The sequence below is a fragment of the Podarcis gaigeae genome, assembly GCF_964106915.1.
Source record: "Podarcis gaigeae genome assembly, chromosome: 9".
Classification (NCBI taxonomy): Eukaryota; Metazoa; Chordata; class Lepidosauria; order Squamata; family Lacertidae; genus Podarcis; species Podarcis gaigeae.
The window spans coordinates 78,759,669-78,781,821 of record NC_139685.1 but is presented as its reverse complement, the minus strand read 5'-3'; the positions used below and the strand labels follow the sequence as shown (position 1 = coordinate 78,781,821).

Genomic DNA, 22,153 nt, shown 5'->3' with positions numbered 1-22,153 from the left:
TCGAGTCGCCGTCTTCCTTAGTGGGTTGTGCAAAACACCATTAGGAATCATGCTTTTGATTGGGTAGGGGAATGAGTTTATGGACCCAGGGGGTGAGTTGAGGGAGGGCCTTCTCGGTAGTGGTCCCGTCCAAACTGACATCCATGTTTATGCTGCTTGGAAGGAGGTGGAAAGCAGCTCCGATTCACACATACACACGGCTCAGCGCAAGCAGGCAGTTCCCTTCCAAACCCGCTGGATTTAATTGGGACGGGCTGATAGCCACCGCTTGGCCCGTTCTGTTGCCCCCACCCTAAAAAAGCAGAGTTGGAAGGAGAGCGAGAGGAACCAGAGCCAACCGGGAAGGGGTGGGGCAGGGAAGTGTGACCCCAGGCAGTGTAATAAATTGCCGTTCGCACCAGCCTACGAGGCTCTCTTCCCATTGGGGGGGTGGGGGCAGGGTGGGGGGAGGAACGCCCCATAAAGCAGCGAGTCCAAAGCGAGGCACATCATCACGCACCATTAGCAAGCTCCCTCGGTGGAACACGAGAACCTCCTAATTAATTTCCCACCGTTTGTCTTTCAGGAGGCTTCCTCCAAAATATCGAGGCTGTTATTTTTAGGGCTTGTCTGTGAGGCCAGGATGGGGAGGGGGCCTTCCCATCTGGGTGGAAAAGGCCAGTGTGGTGTAGTGGTTAAGAGCAGTGGACTTGTAATCTGGGGAACCGGGTTTGCTTCCCCGCTCCTCCACCTGCAGCTGCTGGGTGACCTTGGGCCAGTCACACTTCTCTGAAGTCTCTCAGCCCCACTCACCTCACAGAGTGTTTATTGTGGGGGAGGAAGGGAAAGGAGAATGTGAGCCGCTTGGAGACTCCTGAAGGGGAGTGAAATCCAAACTACTACTCCTCCTCCTCCTCCTCTTCTTCTTCTTCTTCTTCTTCTTCTTCTTCTTCTTCTTCTTCTTCTTCTTCAAACTTGGAGGGATGGCAGAAGCCAAAAAGGCTTCATCACTCAAGATGGGGAGAAAGAGGTCCTGGGGTGTGGCAGCAGGAGGCGCCCCTTGTGGGTGCTGCCCATGTTCACTCCATGTGGGAATCATGCGCAGGATCTCGCTCTGCAGTTTGGGTTTGGGTTTGTTTCTGTGGCTGAGCCTGACAGAAGCCAGGAGTGCAAGAACACCCAGAGAGTCGTAAATTAGCAGCCTTTAGCCTCCCTTCTCCACACCAAGAAGGGATGGTTCTCCGGGGTTTAGAATCATAGACTCATAGAGTTGGAAGGTCGTTTGGTCCAACCCCCTGCGATGCAGGAATCTTTTGCCCAATGGGGGGCTTGAACCCACAACCCTGAGATTAGGTGCCTCCTGCTCTAATGTCTGAGCTATTCCGTTTGAGATCAGGGTCTTTCCCAGCACAGGATGGTGTTGCCATCAAGGAAGGAACCTGGGTCCTTTCGTATGAACAGCGCATGCTCTGCCACTGAGCACTGGACCTCTTCCCCCTGGGACTTGTGCACAGTCCTAGGAGAGCATCAGAAGGGGGGTCCTCAAGGCCCCTGTTGGCCACTGGGCAGGGCTGGTGGGCTACCCTGGGCAAGTCTGCCTTGTGGGAAAGAGGTGGCCGTGGAAGAACATTATAGCCTCCCACCCACCTGTTCCAGCAAGGCAGCAAACTGAATCATAGGACAGTAGAATTATAGAGTTGGAAGGGACCCTGAGGATCATATAGTCCAACTCCTGGCCTTACAAGAATCGCAGCTACCTGAAGGAGCATCTCCACGGCCCCATCATTCAGCCCAGACACCGGGCTCCCTCTCCCAAGGGCCTTCTGGCAGTTCCCTCACTGCAAAAAGTGAAGTTACAGGGAACCAGGCAGAGGGCCTTCTCGGTGGTGGTGCCTGCCCTGTGGAACACCCTACCATCTCAAGGAAATAAACAACTATCTGACTTTTAGAAGACATCTGAAGGCAGCCCTGTTTAGGGAAGTTTTTAATGTTTTATCATGTTATTAATATTCTGTTGGGAGTGGCCCAGAGTGGCTGGGAAAACCCAGCTGGATGGGTGGGGTATAAATATTATTATTATTATTATTATTATTATTATTATTGAAGCCCTGACAGGTTGGCCATCCAACCTCCCTTGAAAAACCCCAAGGAAGGAGAGTCCACCTCACTCCAAGGGAGTCCACTCCACTGCTGAACAGCTCTCACCACCAGAAAGTTCTTCCTGATGTTGAGTCGGAATCTCCTTTCCTAGAATTTGAATCCATCGCTTTGGGTCCAGCCCTGTGGAGCCGCAGGAAGCGAGCTTGCTCCATCTTCCATGTATGAGCTGAACAACAGTTTTAAAAGCCGGCCGTTGTGCAATTTTCCATCTCCATCCACTCTGATATGAAGCAAGAAATCACTTCTCTGGGCCTTGCCAGGCCTCTTCGTGTTTGGGGGCATCCCTGATACTCGGAGCGTCACCAATTCCTCCCCCCTGCCCTTCCCCAATACTAGCACTATTGCCAAAGAGTAATGGGTAACAGAGCAGGGAAAGAGAACCCAGATCCAGGACGAGACATTCAAGTCAGCAACCTCAATAAATGGGGAGAGGGAAGGGGATGGGTGGGGGGCAGGGGAACGATTCTAAATAAATGAAAGCAGAAAAATTCCATGACATGCCTCAGTTGCTTTTCAGAAATACGAGTCGGGCTGCCCCCTCATTTTCACATATCCAGCTCAATTTCTGTTCTGCTTCATCCCAGGGACTTAAGGGCTTCTTCCACCATCCAAATTGCCATGAAATGCAACCTCAGGCAGCAGACATTGACACCAAAGTAAGGCTGAAGTCCTGAGCCATTTTCATAGAATCATAGAGTTGGAAGAGACCCCAAGGGCCATCGAGTCCAACCCCCTGCCAAGCAGGAAACACCATCAGAGCACTCCTGACATACGGTTGTCAAGCCTCTGCTTAAAGACCTCCAGAGAAGGAGACTCCACCACACTCCTTGGCAGCAAATTCCACTGTCGAACAGCTCTTACTGTCAGGAAGTTCTTCCTAATGTTTAGGTGGAATCTTCTTTCTTGTAGTTTGGATCCATTGCTCCGTGTCCGCTTCTCTGGAGCAGCAGAAAACAACCTTTCTCCCTCCTCTATGTGACATCCTTTTATATATTTGAACATGGCTATCATATCACCCCTTAACCGCCTCTTCTCCAGGCTAAACATGCCCAGCTCCCTTAGCCGTTCCTCATAAGGCATCGTTTCCAGGCCTTTGACCATTTTGGTTGGTTGCCCTCCTCTGGACACGTTTGTCAGTGTCCTTCTTGAACTGTGGTGCCCAGAACTGGACACAGTACTCCAGGTGAGGTCTGACCAGAGCAGAATACAGTGGCACTATTACTTCCCTTGATCTAGATGCTATACTCCTATTGATGCAGCCCAGAATTGCATTGGCTTTTTTAGCTGCCGCGTCACACTGTTGGCTCATGTCAAGTTTGTGGTCAACCAAGACTCCTAGATCCTTTTCACATGTACTGCTCTCAAGCCAGGTGTCACCCATCTTGTATTTGTGCCTCTCATTTTTTTTGCCCAAGTGTAATACTTTACATTTCTCCCTGTTAAAATTCATCTTGTTTGTTTTGGCCCAGTTCTCTAATCTGTCAAGGTCGTTTTGAAGTGTGATCCTGTCCTCTGGGGTGTTAGCCACCCCTCCCAGTTTGGTGTCATCTGCAAATTTGATCAGGATGCCCTTGAGTCCATCATCCAAGTCGTTGATAAAGATGTTGAATAAGACCGGGCCCAAGACAGAACCCTGTGGCACCTCACTAGTCACTCTTCTCCAGGATGAAGAGGTACCATTGATGAGCACCCTTTGGGTTCGGTCAGTCAGCCAGTTACCTGGGAGCCCCGGTGAATTCAATAGGGTCTACAGTGGTACCTCACAAGACGAATGCCTCGCAAGACGGAAAACTCACAAGAAGAAAGAGTTTTCCGTTTTTCGAGGTGCTTCGCCAGACGAATTTCCCTATGGGCTTGCTTCGCAAGAAGAAAGCCCATAGGGAAATCTCCGGGGACCTCTTTCAAAATGCTGGCGGTCGGGAGCAAAGACTTTCGCTCACCGCCGGCCTTCAGAAGAGGGTCTTTGCTCCCCCCCCGCCTTCCTTTCCAGGACAGCGGAGAAGTCTCTGCTGTCCCGGGGGCTTTTAAAATGCTGGCAGTCGGCAGCAAAGCCCTCCTGTCCCCAGAGCTTGCGGGGCGGGAGGTGGGGAGAAGGGCTTTTCTTCCCACCGCCAGCCTTCAGAACAGCCTTCTGAAGGCTGACGGTGGGAAGAAAAGCCCTTGTCCAAACCACCCCCCAGCCTTCAGAAGAGGTCGGGGGACAGACTGTCCCCGGACCTGGTCTGAAGGCGGTTTCCATAGGAACGCATTGATTGATTTTCAATGCATTCCTATGGGAAACCGTGCTTCGCAAGACAAAAAACTCGCAAGAAGAAAAAACTCGCGGAACGAATTAATTTCGTCTTGCGAGGTACCACTGTACTTCTGAGCAGACACGGTTTGGCTTGTGCCATAAGTCTTAGAGGGCACTGACTTATACAGAGTCCATGTTTCTCAGTGCTGCCTGCACAGACTGGCAGCCACCTTGCCAGGATTTCAGGCACTTATCGCTCACAGCCCTAATGGGAGAAGGTCATTGGAGATGGAACCTGAGACCTTCTTCTGGCAAGGCAGATGCTCTGCCAATCTTACACCTGAGCAAACATGCTGAGGATCTGGTTCCATATTCTAAAAAGATCTGTGGAGCGTAGGGTTGCCATATTTCAAAAAGTGAAAAGCCAGACACAAAAGTTGTTGAGGTTTCTTGTCTAAAGAGAAGTTTTTCACCTATATTTTTTATGAAAAACACCAAAAAAATCAACACTTCTAAGGGCTGCCAATGTTGTTGTTGTTTAGTCGTGTCCGACTCTTCGTGACCCCCTGGACCAGAGCACGCCAGGCACTCCTGTCTTCCACTGCCTCCCACAGTTTGGTCAAACTCATGCTGGTAGCTTCAAGAACACTGTCCCACCATCTTGTCCTCTGTCGTCCCCTTCTCCTTGCGCCCTCCATCTTTCCCAACATCAGGGTCTTTTCCAGGGAGTCTTCTCTTCTGGCCAAAGTCTTGGAGCTTCAGCTTCAGGATCTGTCCTTCCAGTGAGCACTCAGGGCTGATTTCCTTCAGAATGGATACGTTTGATCTTCTTGCAGTCCATGGGACTCTCAAGAGTCTCCTCCAGCACCAGAATTCAAAAGCATCAATTCTTTGGCGATCAGCCTTCTTTATGGTCATAAGCCCGGGTGTTCCTGTACATTTTAGCTGCTTTTCAAAAATTCCACCTGGACGCCATTTTCGATGGATGAAATGGCAGCCCTAGGGGAGTGGGATCGACAATTAATGAAGCGGAGATTTTCCTGCGGTTTTGTCAAGCATCACAGTGAGGCCACGAAGGACCTGCATGAGTCAACCTGTTGGCTTTAGAAATGGATTAGGTCACCAGTGGCTGCTAACCACGATGGCTGGCATGCACCACCAACACTGTCCAAGGTGGCATGCTTCTGAGCTGCTGGGAGCCGCAGGAGGGAAGATCTGCTCTTGTGCTCGGATCCTGATTAGGGGTTCCCCATAATGGGCATCTGGCTAGCCACTGTGAGAACAGGAGGCTGGACTAGATGGGTCTCTTTGGCCTGGCCCACTAGGCCTCTTCTGTTGTACCAATGCTCTTATTTGTGGCATTGTCTTGTTTTGGCCAAAAGATATGGGATATTCACGGATTGGAAACAAGCCAGGATGCCCGCCTTGAATTTTCCAGGGTCCAAGCAGTAATGAATGAGGGTTTGCCAAGGGTAAGATCTGTTCGCAAGCAGAATGTGATCCCTTGGAAGACTGACTCTCCTTCCATGGAGGTTTATAAGCAGCTATTGGATAGACATCTGTCAGGGATGTTTCAGTTGCGATTTGTGATGGCCTGGGACTCTGGCTCAGACTCGGAATCAGAGGAGTCTCAGTCCACACCGGATCCTTTGCCTCAGGCATTATCTGAACCAAGTATGGGGCCTGATCCTGAAGAGCCCCACTCTGCATAGGTTCCCCTGCAACAAACACCAGCTGGGCCGAGTCAGGGGCCTGAGCCTGCACTGGCTCCAGATGCAGGGATGACCTCATTGCCTCCAGCCGGGCCATCACTTACAGCTGCTCCACTACCGGTTGGGTCAGGGGAGGCTGAGGCAGCCTCTGGGTCTAGTCACCCACCGACGTCTCCCGAGCTGCAGAGACTGAGGTCTGAGAGAAGGAGAGACCTGAGTACTCGCAGGAGGAGTGCTTGCCTTCGGGCGAAACCGGGGGATCAGGACCGGCCGCTACCCCGACAAAGATAAAAGGCTGTTGGACCCTGCTCCAGGTTGCGAGAGCAACGTTGCTGTATGCCAGAACCTGCCTGAGATCCTGTACGTGTCCTTGCCTGGTTTCCTGCCTTGTGTCCTGTCTTGGCCCTGTCGGACTGACTCCTAGCAGAACCTTTGGATTCTGGACTGGTCCTGGACCGCGTTTCACAGGTTACCCCCAGGCCCAGCACACAATTCCTGCCTTGCAGGGGGTTGGACTGGATGACCCTGGTGGTCCCCCCAACCCTACAATTCCATGCATAACTTCCCCATCGTGCACAGAAATGGATGCACACTGAAAAGGACATCAGGATAGGTGCCCAGCAGCCTCACCACAACAACACCACCTTCGCTGGCTGCTTTGGGTTCATCTGGGAAGCTCATCAGATAAGGGAGGCTGGGCTTCACCTGGCAGCTAATGAGTTAGGGCCGCATTCCTGGGCAGCTAATGTGTCCAGGGTGACAGAGGAATAAAAACATGGGGAGTCTGCCACATTGCTGGGGAGCGCTGAGCCCTGCAAGGAACCAGCACCCCAAAAGGATCTGACCATTTGTCACCTCATTTGCCTGGCCACCTCGGCCTCCCCTCCCTTCTCCAGGCCAAGCAGGTATGTTTTTAATATCCCAGCCGCAGAATTTGTTATGTGTGGGACCAGGGCAAATGGGTCGTTTTTCTTATCGGGGTTTGTGTTGGACATCTCGCGGCACCGCATGAATTATTCCGGCGCTTAAAAACGGAGGTACTCAGGAACTTTGCCCCGTACCAAGCTGGGCAGGTGGAATGTAGCTAGGACTGGCCTGGGGGCGGGGAGGAAACTCTGCCGTCCAGATTAATGAGGCGGCAGCCCCTTCCTCCACATTTAGGCCTCGGGAGGGGGCAGAGAAAGCTCCTTTCAAGCCCCAGGAACGAGCAACGCAGCCTCTGTGACTCTCCATAAAGCATCCTGCTCCATCTTTAAGCGATTCAAGCTGGGAACACTTTCCAGGAGACTCTCCACACTGAGCACCGAGAAGGAGTTGGGCTCCCAAGCAAGCTGCTTTCTTGTTATGCTTCTCTTAGAGACGCCTATGACCCAACAGAGTCCCTTCCAAGCCTAGAATTCTAGGATTGCCTATTGAGAAATAGCACCTTGAAATGGAGACCGGGGCAAAAGTGGACCCAGGAAAAAAAAAGAGTCAGTGTTCATGGGAGGCTGAAAAGGGTCCCTCACCCCTGCTATAAAGAGATGCTCGTTTGGTTGAGATACCTGCATTTCAGGGGGTTAGGCTAGATGACCCTTGGTGTCCCTTCCACCTCTACGATTCTATGACTTTGGACATGGAGTGTGCATGCATTTCATCTTCTAACCAACTCCCTGTGGTTCTTACCGGGAAGGCGTAGATGAAGATCCCCAGGAAGAGCAGCACAATGAAGATTAAGAGGAAGACGAGGAAGACCCACTTGAACCGTCTCCACAGGATATACTTCAGAGTCTTGTAGGGGGAGGTAAACCACAGGAAGGAGGTCTCTGGGCGCCTGCAGACAAAGAGAGACACAGCTAGGCCCAGAAATCCTGGAAGCAGTGCCAGGATGGTCCAGATACCCTTCAGAAGGCCAGTGCCCTTGGACAGAGACATCCCTCGGCGCTCACGTGGGTAATCGCAGGGTTGAGATGGAAGGTCGAGGCAACCACAGGCTTTTCAGAAGCCCACAGAGACAGGCATGGGCAAGACCAGGGTGAAGACCTCCGCCTGTCTCCTTCACTGTAAAATTACTCTGCACTAAGGTCTTCTGATGGGACGTGGGTGGCGCATGGGACGTGGGTGGCGCTGTGGTCTAAACAACAGAGCCTAGGACTTGCCGATCAGAAGGTTGGCGGTTCGAAACCCCGCGACGGGGTGAGCTCCCATTGCTCGGTCCCTGCTCCTGCCAACCTAGCAGTTCGAAAGCACGTCAAGTGCAAGTAGCTAAATAGGCACCGCTCTGGCAGGAAGGTAAATGGTGTTTCCGTGCACTGCTTCGGTTCGCCAGAAGCAGCTTGGTAATGCTGGCCACATGACCCGAAAGCTGTACACCGGCTCCCTTGGCCTATAGAGCGAGATGAGTGTGCAACCCCAGAGTCATCCACGACTGGACCTAACGGTCAGGGGTACCTTTACCTTTACCTTAAGGTCTTCTGAGGTCTTCTAAAGTCTCAAGCTACCCAGAACCTGTGGGCTGTCTCCCTAACTATACCGCCACACGATAGGGCCATGCAAGAGATGGGACGATGCAATAGAAGGGGTGTTGCAATGGGATAAAACAACAGACTGCAACACCAACGCAAGGAGTGCCCTGTTGCATGGCATGGCATTTCCCCCAAACCCACTTCCCAATGTTTGCTTCAGCATGGACTGAGGGAGCACAGGCGCAGAGCCCCTTTTTGCACCCAAGGCAACTGTGAACTCCTCTTACTTTGGGTCTTCCAGCTTGGGATTCATGTTTGGTTCATCCCGGCCCAATCCAGCTGGCCTCTCGTCATGCTCTTGCTCACTGATGATCTCCAGGGTCATTTCCAACTTTCCCTGTATGGGAGAAAAGGGGGATTTCGAGGACTGAGATGCAAAGACCACAACACTGATCTGAGGAGACCAAGGGGAGGAGACACCCTTCTCTGCCTGAGACCCTGGAGTGCCAAGGCCAGTCAGGGCAGGGAACCCTGGCTGGATAGACAAAAGGTTGTATCCAATGTTAGTCCTACTCAGCACAGACCCACTGATATTAATAGACAGAACTAATTTCCTGCCCCTTAATTTTAATGGTTCTGCTCTAAGTAGGACTGAGTTAGATGTAGCCCAAGGAGTCTAATTTTCCCGGAATATTTAGGTACATTTCTGATTCAGGATGATGTAAAGGCCCAGAACGGCCACCCCAGAAAACCTCTGTGGTGTTTAGCTTCCTTTTTAGTTGCCGGTTTGTTAGTAGCGACTTCAAGATTGCAATTCCTTTACTGACGATTTGTTCATTGTTTTCTATGATTTACGTCGTACTTGCGGCGTTCAGTTCTGTTATGGTTATTTCTTGTTTGTAAGGCGCTTTGGGATTCATTTGGATGAAAAGAAGCATAGAAATGCAACTTAATTCATCGAATCCCGCAATTTATCTATGTACTGTGTGTGTGAAGAAGCATTTTCTTTTGTCTGCCCTGAAACGTCCAACGTTCAGCTTTCCCGGGCAACTCTGTTTGGTTCTAGCGTTCGGCATCTTCCTATCTGCTTTCATTACAACTTGTAAAATCTTCTTCAACCACATCCCCACTTTTCTCTAAGCTAAAAATATGCAAATGCAACCTTTCCTCCACCCCCTTGAACTTTTCTGAACCTCCATCAATTCGAGAACTGCACACTGTATTCTGAACGAGGTCACATGGTAGATTTGTATAATGATTTGCATATCTGAGACTGGCACGCTTGTTTTCTAAGGCCTTACCAAATGATCCCTAAACATGGAATTTTCCTTTTTCACACCTGCTGTACACTAGGAAGGCCTTTTCACTGAGTGATCTGCCACGATCCCAAGGTCTCTTTCCTAGCCTGTTCCCACAAGCTCAGATCCCACAGTCGTGGCCCAGATCCTGCCACCCCTGCTCGACCCAGAGAAGGCTTTCATTGTGCAATGAGAAGAGAGGAACCTTTGAGTTGAACTCCGAACTTGAAGCATGGGAAGTCCTATTAAAAATTCATAATTTGGCAGAATATTCAGATTATTTGATATGTATAATTTGGAATATTTAATGTGATTTGATTGGATTGTTAAAATGGAAAATTTAATAAAAATGATTTTTAAGAGAAGAGAGGGACCTACTCCGATGGTCTTTTCTCCGTTCTCCTCTGCCACACAAGGCCACCAGCCCTTCACTGTCTTCTGCTCGAAGAGCGAGACCACCCTCTCCGCGGAGTCAAGCAGGTCCACTGTGCACTTCTCAGCTGTCTTGACTGGCTTCAGCATGTGGTTGAGATCCAGCTGGATGGAACCTACAAGGCGGGAAGAAAGGAGGAGCCCAGCGCTGTGAATGAAGCAGGCTGGATAGCTGCAGAGGACTTGGGTTAGGCAAGCTTCTGCCAGCAACAGGGGTGTTATTTGTGGGCAACTGCCTTGGTGTGGAAGCCAACATCCACCGACTCCATGCTTGAAGCATGATTCCGCACAATATGGACACACAGGTTGCTTTCGCCATCGCCACCCTTGACCAGATAAGCGGTCTGCTGAAGTTACTAGCATGCAGGGGGTTTTGACAGCCCAGCTGCCCACAGTTATAGATGTCACTTATTTGTGACCGAAACAGAGAACAAAGACCTGACTTTCATAAATGCTTTCATTCTGGTCACCTGGAAGGAATGATAGAATTGTAGCATTAGAAGGGGCCACCAGGAGTCATTCCTGCAATGAAGGAATCACAGATAGAAAAGACTTGACAGGCGACCATCTAACATCTGTTTAAACACCTCCAAGAGAGGAGAGTCCACCATCTTCCGAGGAAGTCCATTCCACAGTTGGAGAGCTCTCACCATCAGAAAGTTCTTCCTAAGGTTTAGTTAGACTCTCCTTTCTTGTCATTTGAATCCATTTGTTTGTGTCTGGAGCAACAGAAAACAAGCTTGTTGCATCTTCCATGTGGCAGCCCTTGAGATATTTGAAGATGGCTCTCAGATCTCCTCTCAGTCTCCTCTTTTCCAGGCTAAGGATACCCAGATCCTCATCAGGCTAGGTTTCCAGACCCTTGATCATCTTGGTCACCCTCCTCTGCACATGTTCCAGCTTGTCAATATCCATCTTAAATTGTGGTGCCTAGAACTGGACAATGGACTCCAGGTGTGGTCTGACCAAGACAGGATAGAGTGGGGCTAGGACTTCCCTTGATCTGGACACTGGACTTCTGTGGATGCAGCCTAGAACAGCATTAGCATTTTTTTTTATTTGCTGCTGCTACATCACACTGTGGACTCATGGCAATTTGTGGTCTACTAAGAATCCACACTGGCGGCAGATGATTGGAGGAATGGCAATTTGCAAGGCCGATGTTGAATGGTTGTACAGTTGTACCTTGGAAGCCGAACGCCTTGGGAGTCTAATGTTTTGGCTCCCGAACGCCGCAAACCCAGAAGTGAGTGTTTTGGTTTGTGAATGTTCTTTGGAACCCGAACATTCGATGCAGCTTACAATTGGCTGCAGGAGTTTCCTGCAGCCAATCGGAAGCCGTGCCTTGGTTTCCAAATGTTTTGGACGTCGAACAGTCTTCTGGAACAGATTCTGTTCGACTTCCGAGGTACCACTGTATGGGGTCACTCAATGCCACTGTAAGGCAATACTTGTGAACAGAAGAGAAGCCTTTCCTCTTTGGAAGAGTAAGCAACACCTACTCAGCCTTGCTGGGCATGCGCCAGTGTTGGGAAGAACAGAAAATGAGTTCAACCATCTCTCAAAAGGAGACTGTCTGGGTCTGCTTTATGGGCTCCCGCACAAGTCACAGCTGCCAGACAGCTGCCAGTTTGATCAGTTCCATATTGTGGCTGCCAACCAGTGGCAGGTCACCTATGCACAGTGGTTCACCTGTACACAGGCCTGGGAAATTCTCCTGCATTTAAATTCTGGGCTTGGTTCCAACTGCTCAAAGCACACTGATTTGCTCCAGCTTTCAATGTTCCTCTTGGTTTTTGCATGGGCCTCCATGCCCAATGCTGCTTCTTTGCACTGGCGATGTCTTGGCACAGGAAAAAATCCTGATGCCATATCAAGTTTCCTTCCTGTGCTTCAATGCATGCACAGTCAAAGAGTCCAGAGGGAAACTATGCCTGGCTGTGCATCCACCAATCCCAAAACTAATTTTTGGAAATGCTACAAGTTAAGCGACGAGGACAGCAGAGTGAAATGCAGGGCAAAGAGTTCAAAGACAGCCCAAAGGGGGAAGAGACACTTGCCACTCACCCAGGTAGTCATCAAAAGAGAACTTGTCGTTGTCCCAGATCTGAAGGACCAGCTGCGGACGAACTTTGTTCTCTGTCTTGTCCAGGCTCCAGAAATGCTCCTGCATTTATACAAACATGGGAAGACAGGAAATGCTCCGTTAGAAGGATGAATATTCTGGTTTCTTTCATTTTATCAGCTAAACTGAAGGCTAGGTTTGAGTGTTTCCACCAACATCAAGAATCCCAGCATTTAAAGATGGCGGCAGCATTTTTAAGGATCAAGAGGTGAACTCTAAGAAGCTGCCATTAGGAGTTGAGCATGAATTACAGCAGGCAATGGGTGGGCATCAGCCCCCGTCTGAATCAATCGCCCCTCCCCCATCACCTTTATTTATTTATCACCAAATCATCCCAGGGAAGGATCCAGAAATAACACATTCAAAACAAGTGCAGACAATGTTGAAACAAAGCCACAAAACTAACCAGTAGATATAGACTAATCGAGGCAGGGCTGGGCACATTTATTTAATTTCCATCTTTAAATCCGGATGCAGAATTAATATTTTCTCAGCACAGAATTTTTAAAAAAGTATTGAGGTAGGGCATGGCATCAGTGGCGAATCACAGAAGCACAGAATTACAGAGCTTGAAGAGACCCAAAGGGGCATCTCGTTTAACCCCCTGCGATGAACTCGCTGTTCAACTGGTTTGCACCAGCCATTGTATGAAAGAAAGCCTTCTGACCACATGTGGGAGCTTTTACACCAGCTGGGCAGCCTCCAGAGCACCTTGCCAAATTGGACAGGGCCCCCGAGGCTACGGGGCATGGATAACTGGGTAGCAGCCTGCGAGGAGGTCAGGGTGGAAGAACTAGCCTCTCCACTGCCAGGGAGGACCGAAATCTCTCTTTTTGCTGGGGGTCGGAATGAAACCAGCTCAAAACAAACATCTGGGAGAACATTCCAGGGAGGCACACAAAGTATCCATCTTCGTAATGAGCTCCCCAGAGGACCAGTGGGGGCCCCATCGCCTCAGACAATGGCGAGAGGAGGCCTCCAGAGCAACATCTGGGGGAAACGGCCTCACGTAGGATTAACCTCAAGGTGTCAGCTTCGAGGCACAATTACAAATACCTCCAAAGTAAAGGTGCGCACCGAAAGAGCTTCCTGGCTCCGTTTCTTTCGGGAGGAGGGGGTTTACAAGCCCGGCTTGACGCTTCGGAATAAAATAATGAGGAACGATGATCTGGAGAGAGGGTGGAGCCCAACAGGGGAGCAGAGCAGGCCTGGCAAATCCAGATTGGAATTCCATGTTGGCCGCTGATTCAGTCCCAGGGTTCGTTCATGTGCTGGGGCCAGGAGCACCTTTGGGTGGTGCGGGAGCTCATTCACTCTGCCCCCCCACCGGTTACTCACTATGGGCCCTACTAAAGCAAACAGTCAATTGGTCAACGTCTAAAAGATATCGAGCATCAGAACAACCTGGCCACTATAAGGAAATTCTGCCCTGGTATGTCCATTTTCCACCTCTCCATTTTGATTCTCCGGGCCCATATCTGCACAAACGTATTATGCCAAAATACAGACGTGCTTTTACACTTGCAAGACTGGATGTTTTGCCATCTGTGGTACTCGAGGGTCGGTTCCAAAAGATCCCGCCTGAGAAACGCCTTTGCCCCTGTGGAGATGGCAGAACCGAAACAGTGGCAGACATCCTCCTGTCTTGCGCTCTCTACAAAGACCTGAGGAATGAGATCATCACCCCACTCGTACTAAGCATCTCAGGGCGCTCAACCACTGCCTCAATGTCCTTTCTTCCATCAGAACAAAATGAGCAGATAATAGCAAAGGTCGCCAGGTTCATAGCAGGGGCAATCAGAATAAGGGCCACTAACTGACGGCTGATTCAGGACTTTAAATTGTGCTCTTATTTCAAACTTCCTTTTCTGCATATACTGTAATGTTTTACTGTTGCTATGGCCATTGGCTAATGCAAATATTGTTTTATCTTATCTATCACACACACACCGACTTCCAGCAGCTCAGGTGACACCTCATGAGAGCTGGGCATTTGACACAAGTGCGCCATCCCAGAGAGGTCTGTGCCAGAGACCGCAGACACCAGGTCTCCATGCCTGTTCATCACTCAAGGACGTTCTCCCACTCTGTGAGAAGAAGGCAAATTTCATAGCAGGGGGCATTGGGAAAGGAGCAGAAAACAAAACTGGCCATATCATAATGCCATTATATAAATCTATGGGCGCTGTGGTCTAAACCACTGAGCCTCTTGGGCTTGCCGATTGAATGGTCAGAAGTTTGAATCCCTGCAACGGGGTGAGCTCCCATCACTCTGTCCCAGCTCCTGCCAACCTAGCAGTTCAAAAGCACACCAGTGCAAGTAGATAAATAGGTACCGTTGCGGCAGAAAGGTAAACGGCATTTCCATGTGCTCTTGTTTCCGTCATGGTGTCCCGTTGCACCAGAAGCAGTGTAGTCCTGCTGGCCACATGACCTGGAAAGCTGTCTGTGGACAAACACCAGCTCCCTCGGCCTGAAAGCAAGATGAGCGCCGCAACCCCATCGTCGCCTTTGACTGGATTTAACCATCCAGGGGTCATTTACAGTGTGGTGTAGTGGTTAGAGCGGTGGACTCGTAATCTGGTGAACCGGGTTTGCTACCCCGCTCCTCCACCTGCAGCTGCTGGGTGACCTTGGGCCAGTCTCTCAGCCCCACTCACCTCACACAGTGTTTGTTGTGGGAGAGAAAGGAAAGGAGAATGTTAGCCGCTTTGAGACTCCTTACGGGGAGTGAAAGGCAGGATATCAAGTCCAAACTCCTCCTCTTCCTCCTCCTCCTCCTCTTCTTCTTCTTATCCTTATCTTTACCGATGGTGCCACCACATACAGAATGTTGTGTAAAGCTCTGTTGGCTTCACCTCAAAAAGGATATTGTCCAAAATGACAAAGGGGGTGGAGCAGCTTCCACGTTTGCGACTTTTTAGTTCAGAGAAAAGGTGAGAAAGAGGCAACTTGATAGATTGAAGTTTACGAAATGACGCCTGGCAGGGAGAAAGTGGGAAGAAAAAGGGTTTTCTCCCTCTCTCTTAGCACGAGGACTTGCAGACATCCAAGGAAGCTGAACGCTGGGAGATTTGGGGCAGAAGAAATGAAGGAGGTTGTGTTCTCTCCTTCCTTGGAGGTTTCTGAGCAGAGGCTGGATGGCCACCTGTCTTGGATGCTTGAGCTGAGTTTCCTGCCTTGCAGGGGGTTGGACTGGATGACCCTCAGGTTCCCTTGCAGTGCTACAATTCTGTGATTCTGTACCTCAGTCCCAGGAAGGCATGGCTGAATAGAAGGAGCCACAGATTGTTTCAAACAATGGAAAAAATATCAAAGAAATTTTGTATGGCGGGGGGAAAGACCAAGGTTGTTGTTGTTGTTGTTGTTTAGTCGTTTAGTCATGTCCGACTCTTTGTGACCCCATGGAAGAGAGCACGCCAGGCCAAGGTACAAGTATGAAATACTCATAGGAGGGAAGGATAGAGGAGGCTTTGTGCTTCCACATATGGAGATGTATTATGAAGCTGCATGTTTGGTGTGGGTAAAAGAGTGGATTAGATTAAAAGATGCAGGTACAGTGGCACCTCTGTACTTAATGTTATGTACTTAATTTGTTCTGGAGGTCTGTTCTTAACCTAAAACTGTTCTTAACCTGAAGCATGACTTTAGCTAACGGGGTCTCCTGCTGCTGATGCACGATTTCTGTTCTCATCCTGAAGCAAAGTTCTTAACCTGAGGTAATATTTTTGGGTTAGCGGACCTGAAGCGTATGTAATGTGAAGCGTATGTAACCCGAGGTACCACTGTATAGCTTATTCTCCGAGAATCATCCCAGTTTCTACACATGAAATGTGCCCTCTGGAACTCTCCTCTACTTGACTGAGAGTACCACTATATTTTGGATCTGTAGGGATAGGGCAGAAGTAAGAGCTGGACCATAAAGAAGGCTGATCGCCGAATAAGTGATGCTTTTGAATTATGGTGCTGGAGGAGACTCTTGGACTGCAAGAAGATCAATCCTATCCATTCTTAAGGAAACCAGCCCTGAGTGCTCACTGGAAGGACAGATCCTGAAGCTGAGGCTCCAAGACTTTGGCCACCTCAGGAGAAGAGAAGATCCTGGAAAAGACCCTGATGTTGGGAAAGATGGAGGGCACAAGGAGAAGGGGATGACGGAGGATGAGATGCTGGGACGAAGCTACGAACATGAGTTTGTCCAAACTGTGGGAGGCAGTGGAAGACCGGAGTGCCTGGCGTGCTCTGGTCCAGGGGGTCACGAAGAGGCGGACACGACTAAATGACTAAACAACAACAACAAGGGATAGGGCCTGAGATTTGGATGGCACGGCTACATGTCCTAGGAGAAAATGAAGGGGCGTAGAGGATTCTTCTACCATGTTTATCTAAGGTGTGGTCCAGATACAGAGGGCTTGGAAATGTCTTGGATGCACAGCACCCTGAAAGCCCAGATCCATTTTGAGGGCACAGCGCCACCTTTCAGGGAGGCCCCCACCACATGGGCCCTTTCCTTCCGCAGCTGCTTTGCCCAAAACGCCTGCAGGCCTCGCCTGCCACCTCAGCTGGCTCTCTTCAGGGCAGGTGCCGCTGCGGCAGAATACTTTTCCATCTGAGGGTTTCGGTTTGAACTTCAAGCCTGTGCCGCTTTGCTTCTCATCTCCCCCCCGCAAAAAAATTTCTCTCTTCTTCTTTTTTACGGCCACAAGTAATGAAGCTGGACTTCAAACGGCACATGGCGAGATCAAAACCCACCGGAGAGGAATGCGTCTCCCGCCTCCAGAGCCCAGCTTGTCACTCATTATTTCTACCTTTGCAAAACCTTTTACAAGCTGTTTGTTTCCTGCACCCAGCGACGGCTGGTGCATGGGGAGGGGGAATCAATATTGGTGCAGCGGGGGGTGATTGCTCGAGGCTTTTTTGGAGAGCCGTCGCTTTTGCAGGGGGGTGGGGTGCACCGGGCCACGTTTTCGGCAGCAGACAGAACACAAGACGTGCTCAGGGCAAGATGGGCCAGGGTTGCACGGGCAACCCAGTTAGATGGGCAGGGTACAAATAAATTGTTGTTGTTGTTGTTGTTTAGTCGTTTAGTCGTGTCCGCCTCTTCGTGACCCCCTGGACCAGAGCACGCCAGGCACTCCTGTCTTCCACTGCCTCCTGCAGTTTGGTCAAACTCATGCTGTCCAACCATCTCGTCCTTTGTCATCCCCTTCTCCTTGTGCCCTCCATCTTTCCCAACATCAGGGTCTTTTCCAGGGAGTCTTCTCTTCTCATGAGGTGGCCAAGGTCTTGGAGCCTCAGCTTCAGGATCTGTCCTTCCAGTGAGCACTCAGGGCTGATTTCCCTAAGAATGGAGAGGTTTGATCTTCTTGCAGCCCATGGGACTCTCAAGAGTCTCCTCCAGCACCAGAATTCAAAAGCATCAATTCTTCAGTGATCAGCCTTTTTGATGGTCCAGCTCTCACTTCCATACATCACTACTGGGAAAACCATGGCTTTAACTATACGGACCTTTGTTGGCAAGGTGATGTCTCTGCTTTTTAAGATGCTGTCTAGGTTTACCATTGCCTTTCTCCCAAGGAGCAGGCATCTTTTAATTTCGTGGCTGCTGGAGCCCAAGTAAGTAAAATCTCTCACTGCCTCCATTTCTTCCCCTTCTATTTGCCTCGAGGTGATTATTATTATTATTATTATTATTATTATTATTATTATTACTGTTATATCAGATCAGGAGAATCTTTATTTTATCAGCCGCTAGCCATAGCAATAAAATAAAATATAGTGTACTGAAGATAGAGGTGAAAACTTAACTATACAAAATACATTTTGGAGGTTTACATCAATGATGAAATACAGTGGTACCTTGGTTCTCAAACTTAATCCGTTCCAGGAGTCTGTTCAACTCCTGAAACCATTCCAAAACCAAGTCGCGGTTTCTGATTGGCTGCAGGAGCTGCATCGGACATTCGGCTTCTTACTTACTTCCAGGTTTTCGGCGTTCTGGAGCCAATTTATTCAACAACTAAGGCATTTGAGAACCAAGGTACCACTGTAATAGATCTTATTCTAATTGTCCCTGCTAATTTTTTTGCAGTTTTTGCTGTCACCTGGTTAAATTATTATTATTATTATTATTATTATTATTATTATTAGCCAGCCTGACTGAGGGAGAGCGCCAAATTTTGGCATCACACGGGGTGCCGCTAAAATTTGAGAGCCCCAAACTCTGCCACTGGTCTGCCCATGCAGTCGTAGAGACTGGAGATGTTGGAAGTGGAAGAGTATGTATGTGTGTGTTTTGTGTAGCGTCAGTCCCTGTTGCTGTTGTTGCGTCAGAAAACAGCCTGGGACCAACAGAGCTTCCTTCAGTCCAGGGATACTCACCTTCTTGGAGACGCAGCAGACCTGCTCGGCAGGGAGGTAGTCAAAGGGGAAGACGAACCTCCAGTTGAAATTCCCTTCGCCTCCCATCGACCGGTAATGCACGTCCGTCTTCTGCTTGTTCTCTTCGTAACCGATCAGCCACCTGCAAAAGGAGCAAACAGGTCCAGCTGCTCAATGGTTGTTGAAAGATACTCAGAGTCAAGAGTGGATTTCATTCTCTTTATTCAGCTCATAGTAGTGAGCAATGGGAGTTCCCCCGAAATGTCTGCTTTATATACATTATTTACACAATAGGCCCCACGTGATTGGCTAATTCCGGGATTCTCCTGTAGGCCAATCAGGCTGCGGATTCACTTCCACCTGGAGTTGGATTCAGTGGCTCCTGCGGACCAATCAGACTGCTGCATTCTGGATTCTATTGTCCTAGGATCAATCAGACTGCTGCATTCTGGATTCTATTGTCCTAGGACCAATCAGACTGCTGCATTCTGGATCCTATTGTTCTAGGACCAATCAGACTGCTGCATTCTGGATCCTATTGTTCTAGGACCAATCAGACTGCTGCATTCTGGATCCTATTGTTCTAGGACCAATCAGACTGCTGCATTCTGGATTCTATTGTTCTAGGACCAATCAGACTGCTGCATTTTGGATCCTATTCAACTAAGTACATAACACCTGTGCAAGTGAGGATGAAGGTGGGCTCTTTTTTGCAAATCAGGGACATGTTCAAAATACAGTGGACGCTCAGGTTGCGAACGTGATCCGTGCGGGAGGCACGTTCGCAACCCGCAGCATTTGCAACCTGCAGCGCTACGTCTGCACACAACGGGTTGTGAGTCAGCACTTCTGCACATGCGCAAAGCGCAATTTAGCACTTCTGCACATGCACGAGCACTGAAACCCAGAAGTAACCCGTTCCGGTACTTCCGGGTTCGGCGCGGTGAGCCAAAAACGCATCTGTAACCCGAGGTATGACTGTAGCCAGCCAGACAAGCTACAGCCTGAAATTAGCAGCTGTTCCTAACTCCAAGCTGACAGGGGTAGAACATTTTCCTTTTTTTATGAAATCATTTTTATTTGATTTTACAAATATAAAATTATAGCAAATGTGTATCCATATATAGAGATTACTCTGAACCTCAAGACTTTCCCCCATTCCCTCATGGATCGTATTGTCAACATTTACAATATAATTCCATAATCTATATTTTGCATCCAACCATATTTGCCATTGTATTTGTTGCATTCCAAGTGAGATTAAAATCCTGCTAATGATTTCATCTGCTTGCAACGGTCTCCTAAATAAATTATAAATTTTCCCATTCTTTTGCAAAGTTTTGGTCCCCTTGGTCCCTGAGCTAGTAGCATCCGTGCAGCTGTTGTCACATACATTTTACTTTTTAGGTATTTTCATCTCAAAAAGCAAATTAAAAACTGGGGGACAGACCTCTTCCACCTAGTTTTGAGCAACCTATCAATGTCTACGGGTGGGAGAGAAAATCAGCTTCCTTTGCACCTTGGAACTCAAACAGGAGTAGGAGGAGCGCCTGCTATTTTGGGGGGTAAATTTTCTGGCACAGGTGCATCCTTAGCATTGTGACAAGTGACTGCAAGATACCTGGACATGCCAAAAGGCACCTGGGTCTATTTTAAAGCAGATGCTAAGGTATGGTTACCAGATTGCTTTCAATGAATCCGGGGACACTTTTTCCCCCTTTTCTTTTTGAGGCTGAGTAGCAACAGGATGCTTTTGAATTCTGGTGCTGGAAGAGACTCTGGAAAGTCCCATGGACTGCAAGATCAAACCTCTCCATTCTGAAGGAAATCAGCCCTGAGTGCTCACTGGAAGGACAGATCCTGAAGCTGAGGCTCCAAGACTTTGGCCACCTCATGAGAAGAGAAGGCTCCCTGGAAAAGACCCTGATGTTGGCAAAGATGGAGGAAACAAGGAGAAGGGGACGAAGGAGGACGAGATGGTGGGACAGTGTTCTGGAAGCTACCAGCATGAGTTTGACCAAACTGCGGGAGGGAGTGGAAGACAGGAGTGCCTGGCGTGCTCTGGTCCGGGGGGTCACAAAGAGGCGGACAAGACTAAACGACTCAACAACAGCAGCGGGCAGTGAGCAGTGAGCAGCTCCTGAAGCCAGCCAGAGCCAACCGAGCTACCAGGCTGGCTCCTTGCTGCTGAGGCTGCTGCTGCCACGTGTCCCAGGGACAGATTTGCAAATCTGGGGACATTCTGGGGACAGAATTTGTCTGGGGACAGATTCGCAAATCCAGGGACTGGCCCCGGGAACGTCTGGTAACTGTATGCTAAGGGGCTGATGCCCATCTCCAGGACCTCCCCTGCGCCCCAGCAGGATGGCCTACCCTTTGACGTAGATGTCACTCATCTTCTCCCCCGTGATGCTGAGGTCGTCCAGGATGACGTCTTTGGCGTTCCAGATAATGCAGCGCAGGTAGAACCTGAAACCCAACGGGAAAGAGATTGTGTTCAGTGGGTGCATCTAGGCTATGGTCACCTACCCTGCACTGGAATCACATCTCTCAAAGGATGCTGGGAACTATAGTTTGGCCCACACAGCGCTGCAGTTCCCAGACCCTTAATGAACCACCTTAAACAGGATTCCTTGGAGAGCGCTTGCTTTATTTATTTATTTTGCAACGCTTTTTATTGATTTCATTAGATATTACAAGTCTTCCATTCACCTTCAAAACAACACAAGATACACAAAACACATCGAAAAAATCATGAAGAAACACCCATACTTAATGAAAAAGTTTCAACACCATATTTCTTCAGGATCTTAAATCATGATTAGATAGTCTTCTACTTTTTAAGGGTGACTTCCGTCTATCTCACTGCGGGTCTTTTCCCTGCTTTATTCCTTTTTTCTTCTTTTTTCTTTTTACTGCATCCTTTATCACCTTAACCATCATCTATATTATATCCAATACAATATTTATCAACCATGTAATTTGCAAAAAATTAGTCCAGGCATGCTAAAGATTTTAGCTGGAAACAATGTTTTTTTAAATACCCTCTGTAACATTCACACTCATTTGTAAACTTTTGGGGGGGTTTTTTTGTAAACCTTTGATTATTTCTGTCATTTTTGCAAGTTCCAAATACTCAAATATTTTTATCTGCCATTCCTCCTTCAATGGGATTTTCTCTCCCTTCCAATCTCTGGCAACCAACATTCTCGCTGCTGTTGTTGCGTATAAAAATATTCTTTTCTTATCACCTGGGATATCTGTTGACAAAATACCTAGAAGGAAGGCTTCTGGTTTGTTTGTTTTTTACAAATGTTCCTTTGAACATTTTCTTTAATTCTTCATACATGATATCCCAAAAGCGTTTAATTTTTGTGCAACCCCACCAC

At 48.9% G+C, this 22,153-nt stretch overlaps 1 protein-coding gene and 2 long non-coding RNA genes across 10 annotated transcripts in view; 2 read left to right on the top strand and 1 right to left on the bottom strand.

Annotated features, from left to right (window-relative positions):
• The window catches only part of LOC310853040, a 484,331-nt gene that overhangs the window by 93,966 nt on the left and 368,212 nt on the right, over positions 1-22,153 (top strand). The gene's annotated exons all lie outside the window — the stretch shown is intronic.
• The window catches only part of DYSF (dysferlin), a 180,428-nt gene that overhangs the window by 5,012 nt on the left and 153,263 nt on the right, over positions 1-22,153 (bottom strand). For all 8 annotated transcript variants that reach the window (XM_083757042.1, XM_083757038.1, XM_083757040.1 and 5 more), the window contains 6 exons: positions 21,138-21,233; positions 18,765-18,906; positions 12,326-12,425; positions 10,205-10,374; positions 8,816-8,925; positions 7,750-7,897 (listed from right to left, as the gene is read on the bottom strand). In XM_083757042.1, coding sequence (XP_083613168.1) covers positions 7,750-7,897; positions 8,816-8,925; positions 10,205-10,374; positions 12,326-12,425; positions 18,765-18,906; positions 21,138-21,233 — 766 coding nt within the window. The remainder of the gene's footprint in view (positions 1-7,749; positions 7,898-8,815; positions 8,926-10,204; positions 10,375-12,325; positions 12,426-18,764; positions 18,907-21,137; positions 21,234-22,153) is intronic.
• LOC310853044 overlaps positions 1-22,153 on the top strand; it is a 182,502-nt gene that overhangs the window by 75,478 nt on the left and 84,871 nt on the right. The gene's annotated exons all lie outside the window — the stretch shown is intronic.